This window comes from Pteropus vampyrus, unplaced genomic scaffold (assembly GCF_000151845.1).
Source record: "Pteropus vampyrus isolate Shadow unplaced genomic scaffold, Pvam_2.0 Scaffold126, whole genome shotgun sequence".
Lineage (NCBI taxonomy): Eukaryota > Metazoa > Chordata > Mammalia > Chiroptera > Pteropodidae > Pteropus > Pteropus vampyrus.
Window position 1 is genome coordinate 801,458 of NW_011888907.1, and position 19,567 is coordinate 821,024.

The 19,567-nt window shown below is 57.7% G+C and overlaps 1 protein-coding gene across 3 annotated transcripts; it reads left to right on the top strand.

Moving 5' to 3' along the window:
* The first annotated feature begins 224 nt into the window (after positions 1-224).
* Positions 225-15,846, top strand: HR (HR, lysine demethylase and nuclear receptor corepressor). Of its 3 annotated transcripts, none has more exons than XM_023534515.1 (19): positions 225-847; positions 2,112-2,763; positions 3,476-4,259; positions 5,515-5,665; positions 5,743-5,930; positions 7,346-7,513; positions 8,281-8,370; positions 8,548-8,663; positions 9,542-9,623; positions 10,023-10,186; positions 10,323-10,559; positions 10,757-10,922; positions 11,115-11,184; positions 11,380-11,510; positions 11,630-11,749; positions 11,847-11,962; positions 14,002-14,166; positions 14,572-14,700; positions 14,890-15,846. In XM_023534515.1, the coding sequence occupies exons 2-19, from the start codon at positions 2,152-2,154 to the stop codon at positions 14,950-14,952; spliced, it is 3,552 nt and encodes a 1,183-aa protein (XP_023390283.1). In that variant the 5' UTR covers positions 225-847; positions 2,112-2,151; the 3' UTR covers positions 14,953-15,846. The 3 variants fall into 3 exon arrangements, with proteins under 3 accessions (XP_023390283.1, XP_023390282.1, XP_023390284.1); XM_023534514.1 differs by having other exon boundaries at positions 7,349-7,513; positions 9,539-9,623; XM_023534516.1 differs by having other exon boundaries at positions 7,349-7,513.
* Positions 15,847-19,567: the final 3,721 nt, after the last annotated feature.

A 19,567-nucleotide genomic window follows, 5' to 3' on the forward strand; every position in this document is an offset into this window, starting at 1 on the left:
GCCGGGCCCACGGGAGGGTGGGGCGGCTGGGAAGCTGGCACGCTGCCCCCGGGGGAGCCTCTCTCGGCAGGCGCCCGGGTGCCGCGGGGGGGAGGGGGAACAAAGGGCTCATTCTCCCCGTGCGCAGCCGGTGGCATCGCCGGGGCGTTGGCGGAAGCCCCCGGGGCCCGGGAGGGGGCAGGCCCAGGCGGGGCCGCCGAATCACGGGCTCCTGTTTCCCGCAGGGTGCTGGAGGAGGAAACCGGCGGAGCAGCTTCCCCACGCTCAGTTGCGCGTCTGGCGATGGCGATCAGAGGTCCTGCTGCGCTCTCCGCCGCGATCTCCTTCCATTAGCCGCGCCGCGTCCCTTTGCGCGCTCCCTGGTGCCTCTCTCTCGGGTCCCGGGATCGGCCCCTCTTTCAGGCACGACCCCCTCCCCCGGCCCCTCGGCCTTTCCCCCCACTCTGCCATCTCCGACCCGGGGCGCGCGTTCCCCCCGGCCCGGCTCCCTCTCTCCCTCCGGGGGGCACCGCTCCCTAGCCCCGGCCCGGCCCTCCCCGCGGCGCAGCACGGAGTCTCCGCGTCCCATGGCGCAACCCACGGCCTTGGCCCAGAAGCTGGTGCGGCCGATCCGCGCCGTGTGCCGCATCCTGCAGATCCCGGAGTCCGACCCCTCCAACCTGCGGCCCTAGAGCACCCCCGCCGCCCCGGGGGAGAGAGAGCGCCAGCTCGCTGAGCACGGAGCGCGGGGAAACAAGTCCTCGCCCGCCGGCCGCGAGGCTCAAGAGCCAGCCCATGGGGAGCGGGACTCCGGCGCCAGCCCCGCCGACTGCCTCCGCCCGCGCTGCGCCCGGCCGGTGAAGCCCAGGTAAGCGCCAAGAGGGCGAGCCAGGCGCGCGCCTTTGGGGACGCTCCGAGCTCAGCCCCAGCCGCAGCAGGGAGCGAGCTCTCCGTGCTCCTCTGGGCTGGGCCACACATCCGAAAGTTAGGGGGCCCTGCGGGACTGGACCGCGTCGGAGCGGTGGCCCCAGAAAACCCGAGCGTCCTGTCTCGGCTCCCTCACCTCCCTTCAGGGGCTTCACCCAGTCGGCCGAGGGGGCACGCGGAGAGAGCGCTGCGGCTCTGGTGCCACCTGTCATACCGGTCCTTTGCACACAAGTTCAATTTTCCCTCCTTTGCCTCTCTCTGGGGCGCAGCCCGCTTTCCCCGCCTCCTTCCCTCCCCCCACCCCACCTCCCCGAAAGGCTGCAGTTACAGCAGCCGCCGATGGCCCTGGCACTGCTGGCTGGACAGGGGTAGCTTGACCCATCCCAGCTGAAGCCTCTTAATCCTCTTCTCCTGTGCTGGCTCACTCTTTCCCCTGTGAGCGCGGTGGAGATCCCAGCCCCCAGCAGTTGTCCTGGGACTCTGCTTCAGAAACCCAGAAACTGTAGAGCGCTGGAAAGAGGCAGAGACGGGGCCGCGCAGGTGTGCGGAGCGATAGCAGCCCACAGCCGTGTCTGGCGGCTTCCCCAGTGACTCCCGCCTGCCCTGCCTGCCCTTCTCACCCCTACAAGTCTGGGTGTGGCTGAGGGGTGGGGGTGGGCAGGCAGCATCCCCAGAACCAGACTGCAGTGTGGGAAGAGGCCTCTGAGACTGCCGCTTTCCAAGCCCTGATTTACACAATGGCTCACTGAGGACCAGAGTGACATGACTTGCCCAAGGTGACATAATCGATGACCAAGTCAGAGCCAGAGTCCAGCCTTCTTTTCCCCAGTGCGGTGTCTTCCACCGAGCTCATCATTTGGGTTCTTGCTTCCTGTCCTTCACCATGGCTTGTATCCAAGTTTTAGGGTCAGGGAAGCCTGGCATCCCAGAAATAGCAGGCTCTGCTAAGGGGCTCTGGCCCAGGAGCAGAAGGGCTAGCAAATCCCAGGTATTTGGGGCAAGGGGTGACCTTCTACATGCATCATACCACCCAGGCGGGTCCTCGAGTCACATGTGGGCAGTCAGCATGGAGCCCAGCTGTGCGTTGGCACTTGCCTTTCTGGTTGGAGCCACCTTGGTATTGCCAGGGCGGTGCTCACTCTCTACCAGGTGGTAGGGTACTGGGGCAGGTCTAAGAAGCTCATGCTTTGGTGGTTATGCTCCAGGGACCCCCCTCTGGGAGAGCCCCATGAGGGCAGGAGAGCGATGGAGAGTATGCCCAGCTTCCTGAAGGACACTCCAGCCTGGGAGAAGACAGCCCCTGAGAACGGCATCGTGGAACGGGAGTCAGATGCCCTGCCACGAGATGGCCTGCACCGTGGGGCACTGTGCCTGGGAGAGCCTGCTCCCTTCTGGAGGGGTGTCCTGAGCACCCCAGACTCCTGGTTTCCCCCTGGCTTCCCCCATGGCCCCAAAGACATGCTCCCACTGGTGGAGGGTGAAGGTCCCCGGAATGGGGAGAGGAAGGCCAGCTGGCTGGGCAGCAAGGACGGGTTGCGCTGGAAGGAGGCGATGCTCACCCATCCACTGGCATTCTGTGGGTCAGCATGTCCACCTCGCTATGGCCCTCTGATTCCTGAGCATAGTGGTGGCCATCCAAAAAGTGATCCTGTGGCCTTCCGGCCCTTGCACTGCCCCTTCCTTCTGGAGACCAAGATCCTGGAGCGAGCTCCCTTCTGGGTGCCCACCTACTTGCCACCTTACCTAGTGTCCGGCCTGCCCCAAGAGCGTCCATGTGACTGGCCTCTGGCCCCGCACCCTTGGATGTACTCCGGGGGTCAGCCCAAAGTGCCCTCCGCTTTCAGCTTAGGCAGCAAGGTGAGTGTTGGAACAGAGCGTATACCTGGAGTTCAGGCCACACAGTGGTCCTCGAGCAGCTCTGCCAGGGCCATACCACACTACCCTTCCATTCTGACGAGAAGATAAGGCAGCACCCAGGTAGAAGAGCCTGTCAGCTCAGACAGAGTCCTTCCTCTGAGCATCTCCATCTCACTAGGCCTCCCCTGCCTTCGGGCCATTTCAGGGACTGACCTACCCATTGTCCACTCAGAACAAGGCCCTGGGAACTGGGACCTCAGAATATGTGGTCTTGTCCTGGGAAGGTGGGAGGCAGACTAGGCCCTCTAACTGGGAAAGGAACATACAGGTAGCCCTTTGGCCTGTGTCCAGGGCATCTCCTCCACAGGTGACCCCCATGCTGAAGGGATGAGATCTAAATTATTTTAAAACCAGTATAGTACAGGGCATCAAACAATCTGAATAGACCCTGGAGGCTACCTTTGGCTGTGCCAGATATTACCCCTTTAGTTGCTGGATTGTGGGGAGATCTGAGAAATCCTGGGGGATGACCTGGGGGTGGCCAGTACAATGGGGGTGACGTTTAGGAGCAGTGCCTAATAATCAGTACATGAGTTCTGTAGTTTTCACAACCCTTAAGGCCGTACGGATGCACACCTGCTGGTTATCGGTTTGTTCTTTTAAGCCTTGGGAACAAAGTCAGTGCTAGCTTAATCCTTTCTTCTCTCTTTAGGGTTTTTACCATAAGGATCCGAGCATTCTCAGGCTGGCAAAGGAGCCTTTGGCAACTGCGGAACCTGGGTTGTTGGGCTCAGCCCCTAGTGGGCCTCTCCAGAGAAATAGGGAGGCAGAATGTCCTTCATTCCACCAGAGGGATAGAGAGACAGGCCTCAGCAGGCATCAGAATCTTTGCCCACTTCTCCTGGGGCATCCAGATACTATTCCCCGGACCCCCTGGCCCACTTGTCCCCCAGGCCTGGTTCATACGCTTGGCAACGTCTGGACCATACCTGGGAGCGGGGGCCTTGGGTGCCAGCTGGGGTCATCAGCCACATCAAGATGCCCCTCTCCTGGGCCTCCTACCACCCAGGTGGGCTGTTACTCATCCCACACACCTGCTGGAGATGAAGGCCCTTGTGGGAAGTGCCAGGAGGGCCTGGAGGGGGACACCAGGGAGCCCCGTGAATCCAGCGAAGAAGCAAACAAGGCCCTGGGTCTCAGGGCCTGCCTGCCCAGCCACCACACCAAACTGAAGAAGACATGGCTCACGCGACACTCTGAGCAGTTCGGGTGCCCAAGTGTCTGCCCTGAGGACGAGGAAAGCCTGGCTGTCCCACTTCGTGCCCTCAAGAGGGCAAGCAGCCCTGAGGTCCAGGGGGTGGAGGGTAGCCCAGCTGCCAAGCGCCCCCCTGAGTCCTTCCCAGGCGGTGCAGGGCGGGGGGCCAGAGATTGGCAGGAGGTCCTGGACTCATCCTTGCGGAACAAGGCAGAGGCAGAACACCGAGATGACCACAGAGGTAAGGGGGCAAGGGGCCCTACTTGGGAGGGGCAGCCAAAACTAGGCTTCGCAAAGAGGTCAGCTGGTGCTTTATGAGTAAATCGTACCCAGTATCCTTTGAGAGTTCCTCAGCACCTACAGACCAGAGCCTTCTAGCAAGTAGCTTCTATTTCCGTCTGCCTCCTCCCAAGCCATGGTGTGTTGGTGGCAGTGTAATGACATGGTTCAGAGCTTGGGCTCTGGAGTCAGAGTGCCTGGGTCCTGGCTTTGCTGACTGGTAGCTGTGTGGCCTTGGGCTAGTTGCTTCGCCTCTCTGTGCCTCAATTTCTTCATCTATAACATGGGGATAAAGACAGCACCTACCTCATAAAGACTGCTGCAAAGATTAAATGATATAATTTACACAAAAGGCTTTGGAGAATTTCCGGCACTTAGCACTCAATAAATGTTCACGATTGTCTGTATTACAAATCCCGTCTTGGGGAATGCTTCTCCCGAAGCACCCCTGTCCTGCCTCAGGAACAAACACCTGTCTCCTAGCCAGCTGGATCATGGAAACTCAGTTTGGACTCTGCCAGTGTCAGGGCTTTGGGCACATGCTGGACCCCTCTGTCATGCTGTGCCTCTCATGGACGGCTGTGGTGCTGCCGGCCCCAGCCTCAGTTCTTCGCGATCACCTCAGTTTCTCAGCCCCCTGGACTGCGACTGCTGGGCCTGGATCTGGACTCTCCTGATGGCCTTGCCCAAGCACCCTGCACCTGGCATGGGTCTGTCCACGCTCTCCAGGCCTGTGCCTGGGCTGGGAAGCTGTTGGCCCCTCTGCCTTCTTGGGTTACTGCACCTGTGGCCTGTGTTGAAACTCTCCAGCCTTCTCACCTTCCGGTGCCCTCCATCCACGTTGGGATTGTCTCCTTGCACCGTCACGCAGCCAGTGGCATCGCTAAGCCCATGGCTGAGCTATCCAAAGTCTATACTAGCTGGATCCTGTGCTTGGGTCAGGACTATCACCCCAGCTGCCCCGGCCTTGGGCTCAGCACACCAGACCCCTCCTCTCGGCCCGTCAGTCATGTCAGCATTGCCGAGCTCCCCGCATAGCCTTTTTGGTGATGTTTCTAGCTGCCCGGTCCACTCTCACTGATTCCAGGTCAGGCCTCTTGGGCCGGGGCCTGGGGCTGGGCCGGTTCTGCTTGAGGACCTCTGGTCGCTAAGCCACGGCCTGAAGGTTGCCTGAGCCCTGAGGCCCAGACTCCTGACCAGCTGCGTTGTCTCCTCAGGACCCCAGGATGGCAGGACCAGCCTCCAGGACCCAGGGCATCAGGGTGCTCCTTGCTCAGCTACCCCGGCAGGCACCCCTCAGTGCCAAAGCTGCGCCCAGGTGGCAGGAGAGGTGGGAGGGCGAGCCTGCCACTCCCAGCAAGTGCCGAGGTGAGCCCTTGCCCCCGGACGCCCCCATAGCCTCCCGGTCGGGGCACCTTTCTCACTTTCCTCTGCCCTGTCTCTAGATTGTCTCTAGGAGGGGAGCAGCAGCAGGAGGACGACCTGGCAGCCAGCTCGGAGGAGGGGGGAGGGTCTGGCCCGAAGGCTGGTCTCAGTGTGGGCCTCGCCAAGCACCTGCTAAGTGGTCTGGGGGACCGACTGTGCCGTCTGCTGCGCAGAGAGCGGGAAGCCCTGGGCTGGGCACAGCGGGAAGGTGAGCAGGATCCCCAGGCATTCAGCCTCCCAGGAGGTCCTGGTGCTTTCGCGAGGAGCACGGGGCCTGCAGAGTGTGGGGCCCTCCCTCCCACCTGCACTGCCTCCAGCTCAGGAGAACTGCTGCCCTGCTTTGCCCTTATTCCTGGCTAAGGCTCTTAGTCATCATGCTTTCTGAAGTTTCTGGCCAGGGTCGGGGGGTGGGGGGGTGGGGTGGGGTTGGGATGGGAATGTGTAAAATCTGGTCCAGCCCAGGAGCTCTTGGGCCTGTTGGGGAAACAAGACTGAGTGCCAAGTATCTGCGAGAGCAGTGGAAGGCGGGGCAGCTCCCTGGGGGCTGGCGCGTGAGGAAGGCTTCCTGGGTGGCGAAGCTCGCGGGCCCTAGGAGGCTGGTAGAGTTTGGGCTGATGTTTGAGACTGCGAAGTCCTTATGGCTTCGGGCTCTCCCTCCCGCATCCCTTTCACGGCACCTCGAGAGCAGTGTGTTCGAAAAAACACGCCTGTGGTCCACCCCTCCTGGTGGAGGCCCAGTGGTGGCTCCCTCCTGTCTCAGCTCCTTTCATCAGCCCCTGCCACTCCCTGAGCCTGGATTCCCGGTACACGGCATCACAGTCTGGCCCTCACATCCTTCTCTGCTCACTGGGCTTGTCCATCCCCTACGGCCTTGGCACCCTCTGTTCCTTCTGTCTGGAAGGCCCTTCTCCTCCCTTTCTACCTGGTGAATGAAAACTTACTCATCACTCAGGCTCATTCGTGGACCGGCCTGCACCATCCCCGCCCTCAGCCTTGCGTCTCATTCTCACACCCCAGCACTCGCCCTGTGTTGCCATCACCATTGCCATGTTTATAAGTCCATCTCCCCTTGGAATGTGAGCACTGGGAGGGCAAGCGCCCAGTCCTGATTGGCGCTGAATCCCAGCCCCCAGCCGGGGACAGGACAAGGTGTCTGTTGAATGAGTAAATGAACACTTGCTCACTGGCAATCTTGCACCTACCAGTGAGAGCCTCGTCTGAGACTCCGGGTGAGGAAAGGGATGGCCTCCCAAGGTTTCCTCTTCTGATACGAAGTCCCCTGGAGAAAGCTCCCTCTGGAGGGAGCGTGTGGGTGAAGAAACGTACTGAAAGTTGTGTAGATTAGATTCGTAATTCAGAGCCGAGAGGGCAGGAACCCGGGAGATGGAGCCTGCACTGTCCCTGGGAAGGCTTGTTGGAGACAGGGGTGCGGTGGGAGGTTCTTTCCAGGGACTGTTGAGTAAGTGGGGGTATCTGTGAGGGGGCCGTCTCCTTTCTGGGGTGGCCCCTCAGTAGAAACTGCTCCTGCTTTTCCCCAGCCCTGCCTAGAGTCCTCCTACATAAGGACCTTGAAAGGGGCCCGTGGCCCGAGCCTCCTCTGACCTTGTTCTCTCCCGTGGTCAGCAGGCCAGGGGCCAGCCAGGATAGAGGACAACCAGGCCATTGCAGGCTGCTGCAGCCGCTGCCACCATGGACTTTTCAACACCCACTGGAGATGCCCTCGCTGCAGCCACCGGCTGTGTGTGGCCTGTGGTCGCAAGGCAGGCGCTGGGAGGGTCAGTGAGAAAGCAGGTAAGAAGGAAGCTGGGGGCCGAGGGTGGGAGGGCAGGAAGGGAGGGTTGCTCTAAAGTTTGTGGCCATTTCTTGGCTGCCTCTTCCCAAGAAAGCCTCCCTCCCCCGCCCCAGCCTCAGCTTCAGCCTCAGCTGCCACTGCCCAATGCCCCATAGAGCAGACCTTTCCCTCTCCCCAGGTCAGAGGGCCACACCTGTGTCCTTGCCTACCCTTAAAAGGAGTCGAGTGCCTACTCTATGCCTCCCATTTTGCTCAGCTTGTACCTTTTAAACCTTTACAACACCGTGAGGTGGGTATTTTTGCCTCCATTTTCCAGATAAGAAAAACTCAGAGAGGTTAAGTGACTTGTCCAAGGTCATACAGCTAGTAAGTATTGGGTCCAGGATTTAGACTCTGGTCTTCTGATTCCAAGTCCTGTTCTTTTCACAGTTCTCAGCTTTTTTTTTCCCGTGGGTCGACTCGGCCACCTGAGGTCTTGAAATTTCCCAGTGTTCCAGTAGACGTGGCCAGAAAAGATTTTCGGGGTCAGAAATGTTTGGAACACTGTATTCTACATGATCATTTTGGAGCCTTGCAATGCGTATCAGCATATTAAAGGCTCTGCCTTCTGCAAGCAAAGTATACTATGTCACGGTTGAACCCTGGCGCCCCAGAAAGCCGACGTTTTACAGTTTGTCGAGTCCCTGATTTAGATATCATGCCCTTGTTCTTCTTCCTTGACCTTAACCTGTGCTTACCTTGATTTCCTGACCTTCCTATCCCACAGGCTCTCCAGAGCAGTCCACGGAGGAGTGTGCCCAGGAGTCTGGGCACAGCGCCTCTTCCCTGAGGCTCACCCAGTTTGTCTCCAGCCAAGGTGAGCCATCTTGGAGGAGGTGGGGCAAGCAGGGGGTGAGTCCTGGGGGAGAACAGATTCCTGTCTGGGTGTCCCTCAGCCCAGTGCTGTGCCCTCCTGGTTGGTGAGGACAAGCAGCACAAGGTGGCCTTCTATCTGTGCTGACAGCCAAACTCCATCTCCCTTCCTCCCTTCCAGCTTTGGCAGAACTGAGCACTGCAATGCACCAGGTCTGGGGCAAGTTTGAGATCCGGGGGCACTGTCCCTGCCAAGCTGATGCCCAGGTGTGGGCCCCTGGGGATGGAGGCCAGCAGGTAAGAAGCATGGGACAGGTGACAAAGCCCTAGCCAGTGGGCCCCAGTATCGGGCAGCGTGTCTGCAAATTACTGACCTTGGCCAGGTTTGGCCCCTTTCTTTTGATGGGAATCAAGAGAGACATAGAGGCTTGGTGAAATCAGGCTACTTCCCCCACGCCCCTGAGGCTTAAGATCCACGGAGCCAGCACTAGCTTCTACTCCCACCTGCCCCACACCCAGCAGAAGTCCTCGCTCTGCTTGCCCAGAGCTCCTACCCACTTTGTGCGTTTTCCGGCTTAGCACTTGCTGCATCATTCTAGAGCTGCTCCTTGGCGTGTCCTGTCTCTCCACGCCCCAGGCACCAGTTCTCGCTGGAGGACCGTTGCCTACCTTGTCAGCATTCTCTGCATCTAACACGTAGCAGGTGTTCAACGTGCATTTTGTACAGCTTTTATGAAGCTCGTGTTTTTATGATAAAAATCATTTATTCAAGAAATCATTTATTGAATGCATTTCGTATGCCGGACAGCATGCTAGATACTCGTGGTGGAGAATTTGAAAAATACAAACAGGTATAAGGAAGAAAATGACAATGGCGTATGACACCACCATGATCATTTTGACAGCAGTCATTTGCCTATATATTTATTCAAGTCTATTTTTGTATACTTTAGACCATACCAGATAGAATTCCAGAACCTGGCCACCAGCCTGCCCCTCCCAGAACAAGTTTTTCCTACCTAATGTTATATCATATAACATCTTGCTCCTTGTAAACGTGATTTTAGGACTCACAAAAATCTGTTGTTAATACATGTGGGTTAAATTGGATTGAGTTGTGTTTGCCATTTTTAAAATCTCTGGTTGGACTGGGGGGTGGTGGATGGGTTTAGCAGAAGAGGTCGACGGAGACAACTGCCCCAGCTCCACAGCCTTCCTGCAACGGGGACACCAACAGGACCAAGGACATCAAAGAGGGTGAGTGGGCCACTGCCCCTCGTTCAGACTCAGGTGTGTGGAGGGTGCTGGGCCAGGGTGGGGACATTCAGGAGAGACTGAAATCGCTTTAGCCACCCTTCGTCCCCCAATCGCCATTGTTCTTTTCAAGTCGCTCCAGAGAAAACAAATCTAAATAAAACCTAGGATAAGCCTCCTAACCCCTCTCCAGCCAGAACCCCGTTCTAAGCCCCTCTTTGGGGACGTTCTGGAGCTGCCAGCGGGGAAGCTGGTGGTAGGAGGTGAGGGCAGCCAGAGTAGAGTTGTGCCGGGCAATGCCAGTGAGGAGAGAGCAGGCTCGGCCGGGAGTGGAGGGAAGAACACGTGGGCAAAGGAGCCTCCAGAGGAAGGTGAAGCCCTCACCGTTGTTCTCCTTGGCAGAGGCTCCGGACTCCACAGAGACCCCGACACAGGACCGTGCTGGCCGAGCGCCCCTGCCTTGTCCCTCTCTCTGTGAGCTGCTGGCTTCCACTGCTGTCAAACTCTGCTTGGGGCATGAGCGGATACATATGGCTTTTGCCCCCGTCACTCCTGCCCTGCCCAGTGTGAGCAAGGGTGTGGGGGTAGGGGCAGAGGGGGAGGATGGTGGGCTGGGGGCCTGGCAGTAGAGGCTGGGTGGGCCCTCCCTGGGGGTCCAGGGGATCCTGAGCTCTCCTGCCCTCCACGCCCCCCTCCCCACAGGACGACCGCATCACCAACATCCTGGACAGCATCATCGCACAGGTCGTGGAACGGAAGATCCAGGAGAAGGCCCTGGGGCCAGGGCTGCGGGCTGGGCCGGGCCTGCGCAAAGGCCTGGGCCTGCCACTCTCGCCGGTGCGGCCCCAGCTGCCTCCCCCCGGGGCTTTGCTGTGGCTGCACGAGCCCAGGCCTCGGCGAGGCTTCCACCTCTTCCAAGAGCACTGGAGGCAGGGCCAGGTGAGGCTCCTCACCTCCCCACTTCCCGCTCTCATGGCCTGGCCTACCCTCAGGGCCTTGATCACTAGGCCCAGGCAGACCTGGCCTGTCACCCAGAAGGGGCAGCAGGGCCTGGTCTCCGGGCTGTTCTGGTCCGCCCTGCAACACGTCCCAGCCCATCCATTCTTCCCATGTCTTCATTTATTTCCCCACTACAGCCCGTGTTGGTGTCAGGGATTCAGAGGACATTGCAAGGCAACCTGTGGGGCACAGAAGCTCTTGAAACGCTTGGAGGCCAGGTGCAGGCGCTGCACCCTCTGGGGCCTCCCCAGCCTATAAGCCTGGGCAGTGCGGCATTCTGGGAGGGATTCTCCCGGCCTGAGAGTAAGTATTTTTGGTGGGGGCTAGAAGGAGCTGGGAGCCAGAGCCAGGTGGCAGCAGAGTCCTAGAGTGACCCTGGGGCAGTTGGGAGCAGAGCCCAGGGCAGAAACGGGACTCTGTTGCTGCCACGGGGGCAGAGCCTCAGGGCCAAGGAGGTTCCTCCATGGGCAATGGCCTTTCTGTGTCCCTGCCTAGTTCGCCCAAAGTCAGCTGAGAGCTCGGTCCTCCTGCTGCACAGATCTCTGGGGGACGAGGACATCAGCAGGTGTGTATGGTACATGGGCTGGCCCTCCCTTCCAGTCGCTGCCCGGTCCCTTGTCGTCCCTCCTCTCCTCCTTACCCTTTTCATCACCCTTGGCAGTCTGCACTTGCCTCTGGAAGTTACCCCAGTAGTGAGGGGCTTTGATGACGTCTCTGGTGGCCTGGGTTGAGCTTGCTGGGCATGACCCCTCTCTCACAGGGTGGAGAACCTGGCCGCCAGCCTGCCCCTCCCAGAGTACTGTGCCCAACATGGGAAACTCAACCTGGCTTCCTACCTCCCCCCGGGCCCTGCTCTGCGTCCACTGGAGCCCCAGCTGTGGGCAGCCTATGGTGAGTGCCCACTCGACTTCTGTGCCCCGCCCCCCATTTCTATAACCTCTGAGCACATGTGCATCTGTGCCAAGGTCCTGGGGTCTGTTCCCAGCTGTCCTTTCTCTACCTCCATGCAGGTGTAAGCCCACACCGTGGGCACCTGGGGACCAAGAACCTCTGTGTGGAGGTGACTGACCTTGTCAGTGTCCTAGTACGCGCTGAAGCCCCCCTGCCTGCCTGGCACCGGGCGCAGAAAGGTGGGTCCTCGGCCGGAAGCAGGGGAGGGGACAAGCTGCAGATGGGAGGTGCTGTGTCTGCCTTTCCTGGGCTCTCCTGAGCTGTCTTCTCCCTCAGATTTCTTCTCAGGCCTGGACGGGGAGGGGCTCTGGTCTCCAGGCAGCCAGGTCAGCACCGTGTGGCATGTGTTCCGGGCACAGGACGCCCAGCGCATCCGCCGTTTTCTCCAGATGGTGAGGAGGGAGCCGGGAGCCCTCCCCTTCCCCTGCACAGTTCTCAGGCTCCCTGGCAGTGGGGGCTCCCGGCCCCAGAAGCTCTCTCCCTGTCTGAGTATGCACCTTGTGTGCTCCCCCCACCCCCTCAGGTGAGCTGGCAGCCTCGATTCACACAGGCAGGTGCAGAGAAGGCAGACTGGGACCTAATGAGTCATGCAGTGGGGCACACAGAAAGAGCAGAGGGTCGAGGCATGAGCTAATGATGACATGAAAGCAGGAGCTGCCGCAGGCTAGGCACTGTGCGGAGGCCCCTGGGTACGTTATCTCAGTTAACTTAATTGTCACAAACAACCGCCTCGTGAGGTTGGTACTGCTGCTTTCCCGTTTTGCATATGAGAAAATTGAGGCTGAGTGGTGGTGCTGGGACCTGAGCTTATGGCTGTTTCCCCCCAGGTCATTACCCTGCGCTCCTCCTGGAGGCAGGCAGCCTCCCCTTCATGGGCAAAGGGAAGCCCGTCTGAGATGCTTGCTTGCTGCTCCCCTTTTCATCATCTCTACCTTGAGGTGTTGGCAAGTAAGGGCTGAGGGAGTCTTCCCGGCAGGTGGAGGGAGACTTGACCAGGCTGAAGGAGGGACAGGGCAGGAGAAGGTGAGCAGGAGGCAGGATGACGCTCCAGAGGGCTGGGGAGGTGGGAGGTCAGCATTGAGGTTAGGGCAGGCCCAGTTGTCCAAGGTCAAGTTAAGCCCTCATTGTCCTGGGAAAAAGACATCTACCAAGTGTCATCCCCGCTAAGGTGCACGTGTGTGCGCACGCGTGCGCACTCACTCACACACACACACACACACACACACACACACACACACACGGGCATGCAGATGTCAGCATGGCTGTCCACCACCGTCCTCTTTCCCGCAGGCATGCACCTCTACAGACACACTGACAGACACACATAGATCTGTAGATGCACCCACAGATGCCGGAACACTCAGAGGGGAGCAGACAGAAGCATCCCTTCATACACGCATGGCCCTGTCTAGTCTGGGTGTGGCCCGATGTGGGCAGTCCCATACGGCCAAACCCCATGACTCATGGGGAAGGTCTGAGGGGCGTACTCTTAATGGGTGGCCTGGGAAACACTGCTCTAGCTCCAGGATGGACTTGAACTTCCGGGGCAAAGGAACCTTAGGACTGGCCTGGGGCTACCCTAGGGTCCACCTGGCTCACCAGCCTCCCCTCTCCCCATGGCCCAGTCTTAGATCCCTGAGCCCTAAGCCTGGGGACAATTGTTGAGGTCCTAGCTGAAGGAGTGGATTTCGCTGGTGGCCAGTTGGTCACAATGCTGTCATTCACCTCCTCAGGTATTCCTTGGGTATCTCTTCCTGTTGCCTCTGCCAGTCCCTGTCTGCCCAAGGTGCTTCCCGCTCTGTTTGAGCTGGTGAAAATCTCTCATAGCTCGGCCTGCTTAAGAGGCCTTGGCCTGGACAGGCAAACCCACCCATCCACTGAGAATCAGAGCTGTATGGCCTTGCCTCTTCTGGATCAGGAATCTTAGAAGAGTTTGGATTGTCTCCTCAGGAACATACAGCCTCCTATCCGACTATAATTAGCTCACTATCTGGGACATTTGCAGGACTCTAAGTTAAGAGCTGCTGGTATAGAAAGTTCACGAGTTGGTACTCTGCAGGATGTGTTCCTGGGTTCTGGAGAAAGGGGTACATTTGAGCAAGAGAGCAGAAGGCCCAGGGCAAGGGACGCAGAAGCTATTCAAAGCATCTGGCCTCAGGAAAAGCGCGGATTTAGACCCCAGCCTCGGAGCCCTTAATCCTTTCCTCTAAGCTCCTTCCAGCCAAATCTCTGATCTGCCAACCCGAGGGGCCCCAGCCCCTTACCACCCAGCCCCTTTCTCGCCGTCCTATGTCCTTTCCTTCCTGCCCTTCAAGACTTGACCACTTCACCTCTTTCCTGTGCCCTTGGCCTTTGGAAAGTCCATGTCCCGTCCTCCTGTAGCCTCGCCCTTGCCTCTCTCCCTGGCTCATTCCCACTTCTCTTCTTTGAGGTGTGTCCGGCTGGGGCAGGCAACCTGGAGCCTGGCGCCCCAGGCAGCTGCTACCTGGACGCAGGGCTGCGGCGCCGCCTGCGGGAGGAGTGGGGTGTGAGCTGCTGGACCCTGCTGCAGGCCCCCGGAGAGGCTGTGCTGGTGCCCGCTGGGGCTCCCCACCAGGTGCTCCCCCAGTGGGCCAGGGGCTCTGCTGTGAGCTCAGAATGTCACAAGAACAACAGCATAGTGATACAGCATTCCTCTGCCTGTTATATTTTTGTCCCTCTCAAGACCTGGAGAGCTAGGCCGGGCAGGAAGCCACACTCCCATTGTAGGGAAGAGAAGCTGAGCAGTCTTGAACTGGGCGCTGGGTCCTCGGATGCCAGCGTGGCCTGTGCCATCTCTGGCATCCCCTTGGCCTGGTTTTGACCACACCCTTTGGGGTGCTGGTGCCGGATCCAAGGCCTCTGTTCTCTGAGAGCTGGGTGAGGTCACTATGGGAAGTAGATCTGAGAGCCCAGCCGGGCAGGGGGGTTGTGTGATCCCGAGTCTCCGCTGACCCTCCTGCCCACTTCCTCCTTGGCACAGGTGCAGGGCTTGGTAAGCACAGTGAGCGTCACTCAGCACTTCCTGTCCCCTGAGACCTCTGCCCTCTCCACTCAGCTCTGCCACCAGGGACCTAGTCTTCCTTCTGACCACCGCCTGCTTTATGCTCAGGTGAGTGTAACACTGACCGGGAGGCTGGGTGTGCTGCCCCAAGTCCCTCTATGGCACAGCTGGAGTGGCATAGCAGATCTAGCTCTGTGCTAAGCAAGCAGCCAGCCCGGGCCCAGGAAGGGTGTCCTTTTTGGTGGGGAGAGCACAGGAATGTGACTGTAAACTCCTTGTCTTCTCTCTTTCTCCTAGATGGACTGGGCTGTGTTCCAAGCAGTGAAAGTGGCTGTGGGAACATTACAGGAGGCTAAATAAGGGGATCCCAGGTGTCCGGGGTAGGAGTGGGGGGCAGGTAGACCAGGTGCTCAGCTCAGACACAGCTTTAGCAGTGAATGACACTGGGAACGTGGAGACTTTTGGTCAATCCCACAGACACCACTCTGGGCACTAAAGGGCACCCCATTCCCCACCCCCGACCTGGGCTCTAAAGCCAGCAACCACAGTGCCATCGAAGTTCATACCTGTTCTTCGCAGGCTGGTACCTGCTCTACCCCTGTGCCCCTCTCCTTGGTACCAGGCCCACATTGGAGGTGACCGACTCCCTCCAACCCCTGCCCCCCAACCCAGGTGACAAACAGCCCTTCCTTGGGGGACTTAGGGAATCCTTCTGGCTTAAGCAACACCTTCTTCTGCTGCCTCATCCCCTACTGTCCCACCTGAGCTCTGTTACACTACCCACCTCCTCATGGGGCTCCAGGCACCCATTGCACTGCAGGCATGTTGGACAAGGGGCCACTGAAATCCCGCCCGCTTGCCGGGGAGCTGTGACGTGTAGGGAAGGGATGGCCTCGAGACAATGCCCAGGCTTGGCTGGAGAGAACGACAGGGACAATGCCCTGTCCTTGCTCCCTTCTCTAGCCTCCCTCCTTTCTATTTTCCATTAAAGTCTGTTGTTTTGTGAAAGCTGCCAGTGTGGTTGGCTCTGCTCCTGCAGGCCATGAGGACTGGGGAGGGAGGGGAGAAATGGAAATGAAATGGGGTGGGCAGGAGCTGGGGCCATTGTGACAGGGGCCTCAAACATCTCTGCCAGCTCTTCTTCCCCGGACCTGGGTCCCTCCCTCCCTCCCACTGAGGAGTATACGGAGCCTTCCAGGGCGCTGGCCCTGAGGATGCTAGGCAAGGCAGAGCCCTGGGACGCAGCAGCAAGGTGGCCAAGCCCCACTCTTCCCCGAAAACTCCAGGATAGCCCATCTCTCCTGTCTGACCTGACCTGGAGCTCCGGGAGCATGGCCCAGAAGAGGCCTTGCCCTGGGCTTGGCCAGCTGCCTGAGACAGTCAGCAACCCCTCCCCATCCCCACGGCCCTCTGGTGTGGCTCTGCCTGCTCCCCTGCCTGAGTACATCTCAGCCCCAACACGCTCCTGCTCGTCATACCTAATTGTTCTGCGGTGGTTCGGGAAATGTTTTTTTTTTTTTTTAATGAAATAAACTTTTTTATTATAAATTTAATATACTTTCAGAACACTTAGTAAATAAGAAAAAGTCACCGTAAGCCCACCTCCACTCATCTCTAACCCAAACACTAATAGTATTTTGGTGTATTTCCTTCCAGTATTTTTCTCCAAGGGTTTATTTCTTTTAATGCTGTTGTGATCATTTTCTATGTTGTTACCTAACCTTCATTTTAAATGGCTGCTTACATTCTGTTACGTGGCTTTGCCATGATTTACATAACCATCCCTCATTTAAAAACAAAAAAAAAACTATTGTTTGCAAAGCTAAATTATTTTCATTTTTTTCATGGGCTAGAAAAAGAAAAAGAAAAAAATAAGGAACGCCTACACTTTACTGTGTCACTGTTTTCGTTTAACGGGTCTCAATCCTTTATCATGATTTTGAGGTAGATATTATTTATTTCCATTATACAGAAGAGGAAGCAGGAAGGCTGGGGGTAAGCGAGTCACCCAAGGTCATACTGCAGTTTTAGTGGCGGAATTGGGATTTGAACCAAGTGTCCTGACTCCAGCTGCCTCATTTATATTATGGTTTTAGGGCTTAATGGCCTTTGATGGTGGGTTTGTTGTCTTCTCTGTCCTCCTTCCAATACAGGGACTTCACAGCCGATCACGTTCCAAGTAGCACTGAGTGACCCATTGCTACCTACACTTTATCTTATATAGCCATGTCCTGATGTCACCCCAGAACCCCAAACACAGTCTTTCCTGTGGGAAGATGGGGATGGCCCCATCACTAGGCCTCTTTCTTCCCCACACACCTCCCTTCTGCCTCCCTTTCCATGGTGGGTCCCCGCACTCTCCAAGGGCATGCTGGGTCTGACTCCTTGCAAACAGCAAGTGGACCAAATGTCCCAGGACTGGACCAGAAATGAAGCCAGTCTAGGTGGGGACTGGCCCTGAGACTCAGTTCAAGGCCTTCCTCCTTATGGAGGCTCGGCTGGCTCCTTGCCCCAGACCAGTCCTGCCCTTCGGGCCTCTGCTTCTCCTGGCACCCTCTCTGTCCAGCTTCTCCTGCAGCCCCTCTCACTGGCGCAGATGGCCCAAAGGCACAACCTTCAGAGCTGAAAGTGACCTCAAGTGTGTATATCCAATGTCACCTTCCTCTTTTTTCTTATAAAGTACATTTTTTAGACCTTTAATTTTGAAATGATTGTAGATTTATAGTTGAGTCACAAAGATAGTACAGATAGTCCCAGCTACCCCTCATCCAGCTTCTCATGTTAATATGGCACGTAACCATGCACAGTGATCGAAACTAAGAAATTGATTTTAATACAACACTATTAACTAAGCAACAGACTTTATTGGGATTCCACTGGTTTCCCACTAATGTCAGTTCTGTTTCCGGATCCACCTGTGCCTACATGTTACACAGTAGATGTGGCTTCCCCAGGGTTACTCAGCAAGCTAGTGGCAGAGTCCACACTGAAACCAGACCTCTTCCTCCCTGTACCTGGGGCTAGTGCCCTCCTTGCCCTTCCCACTTTGACAAGGGACAGAGTTTGTTGCTCTGGGATGGCCTCTAGCATCACAGACACCCTGGCCCCACCCTGCCTGCCCATCCCTGCCCGTTTCCGAGGTTGCCTATGCTGCCTTCCTGCACAGGTGCTCACATGCACGTACAGGCCTATAGGCCCCAAAATGGCTGGCTTGGGCTTTGCGCCCATGGGTGCTGTACTGCATGGACACTCCCGTGCACCCCATGCACGGCCACCCCCACCAGCCAGTGCTTTTCCTTTTCTGGGGATGGAGGTGCACGTGCACAGAAACCTTTCTTTGTTTCTGGTTCTGGAAGTTTCCATCTCGGCCCTGACCCTGCCTCAACTTTTCCCGTCTGTCTCAGGGACTTTCCTGCCTCAGTTTGGTGTGTGCAATCTTCCTCCGAAAGCCTTAAGAAAGTGTGTTTTCTGTTGTCTCCCTCGGCTCTCCGGAAGGGCTGGTCCACCCCCGCCAGGGCCCTGCCTGTGCCGCCCTTCAGAGTTTACAAGCGGCTTTCATGGCTTTCACGTTGCCTCATGTGCTTCTCACCACAGGGGTGATTAGGTCCACTTCACAGGAGAGGAGTGATAATGGGGGGAGTGGAGCCACGGTTTGTTGCAGTCTTTGCACTTCCAGGCAGTCAGGCTGTCTGGTGTTTATCTCAGGCTGCCTCTGAGGCTTTCCGAGCCCTGCCCAGACATGACCTCATTCTCTCTCAAATCGTCCCTGGGAGGCAGAAAGGAGTCTGGGACCAATGTTATCCCACTTCACAGATGAGAAAACTGGGGGGTAAACACACACACACACACACACACACACACACACACACACACACACAGCACCTGTGTTGACAAGCTGCTTTGTAGTCCTGGGGTCCTGACTCTTAGCCCTGTGAGTTCAGTGGTTTGGGAGGTGGGGGGTCTGGGGCTGGGGATGGCAATATTCATCAAGTGCCTCCAAAAGGACTGTGGGACCACTGGGGACCCCATGGCCTAATACAAGGCCCTGCTTCTGAAGAACTCACAGTCAGTTCAGCGTGTAAGAAGGGCCTAAGGAGGCTGATCTGCTGTGGTTGGAATTCCCAAGGGTAAAGTCTGGGCCCATGGCAGCCCTGAGGGCATATTCCATAAAAGTGGGCCTTCGTGTGGTAGCAACACATGCTGTGGCCAGGAGGGCCCAGCCAGGGGCTTGGTGGCCTGCCTGATGGTGGTGACCTATGCAGACATCACAGAGCTTCTCCCATGTCTCACATTCCCAACAACCCTGTGAAGGAACAGCTATTGTGAGCCTACTCTCTATGTGAGGAAACTGAGGTCCACAACTTATCCAGGAACACAGAGCCAGCCAGTGAGCAGAGGCCTGGCATCTGGTTCCAAGTCCATGCTTTGTCTGTTCCACCAAACCACTGTCCCCTCAAAAGGGAGATGCACAAAGCCAGCAGGAGGGAAAGGGGAGACCTAACTGAGGATGAGGAGCCCAGACTTGGCTGGCTTCACAGTTCCACTCCAGCTGGCCCTGCCTTCCTGTCCTGAGAGGAGGTTAAAGGAAGCTCTGAGGAGGAAAGGTCAAGCTGGGAGAGAAGCAGGAGCTCTCCAAAACCCACACCCTGCTCTCGATGTGGTTGGCTGAGCCAGCTGGGTGTGGGGGCAAGAGATGAAGGAGCAGGACCCGGCCCCTGCCCTGGCAGAGTTCTCAGTCTGCAGGGGAGAGGACCCTGAAACTACTGGGAAATGCGGTGGGCAGGGGCCAGGACACTGATGAGGGCTATGTCCGCTGATCCCAGGCCCCCTCTCTGACCCAAATCCCCTCCTCCCACCACCAGCCACACCTTGACCATCCCAGCCCTGCTCCCTCCCTCCTCTGAAACCTGTGACACCTCCTTGGCCAAACCAATCATTTAGCACTTGGTTTATAATCCTGAGCTGACTTTTTATT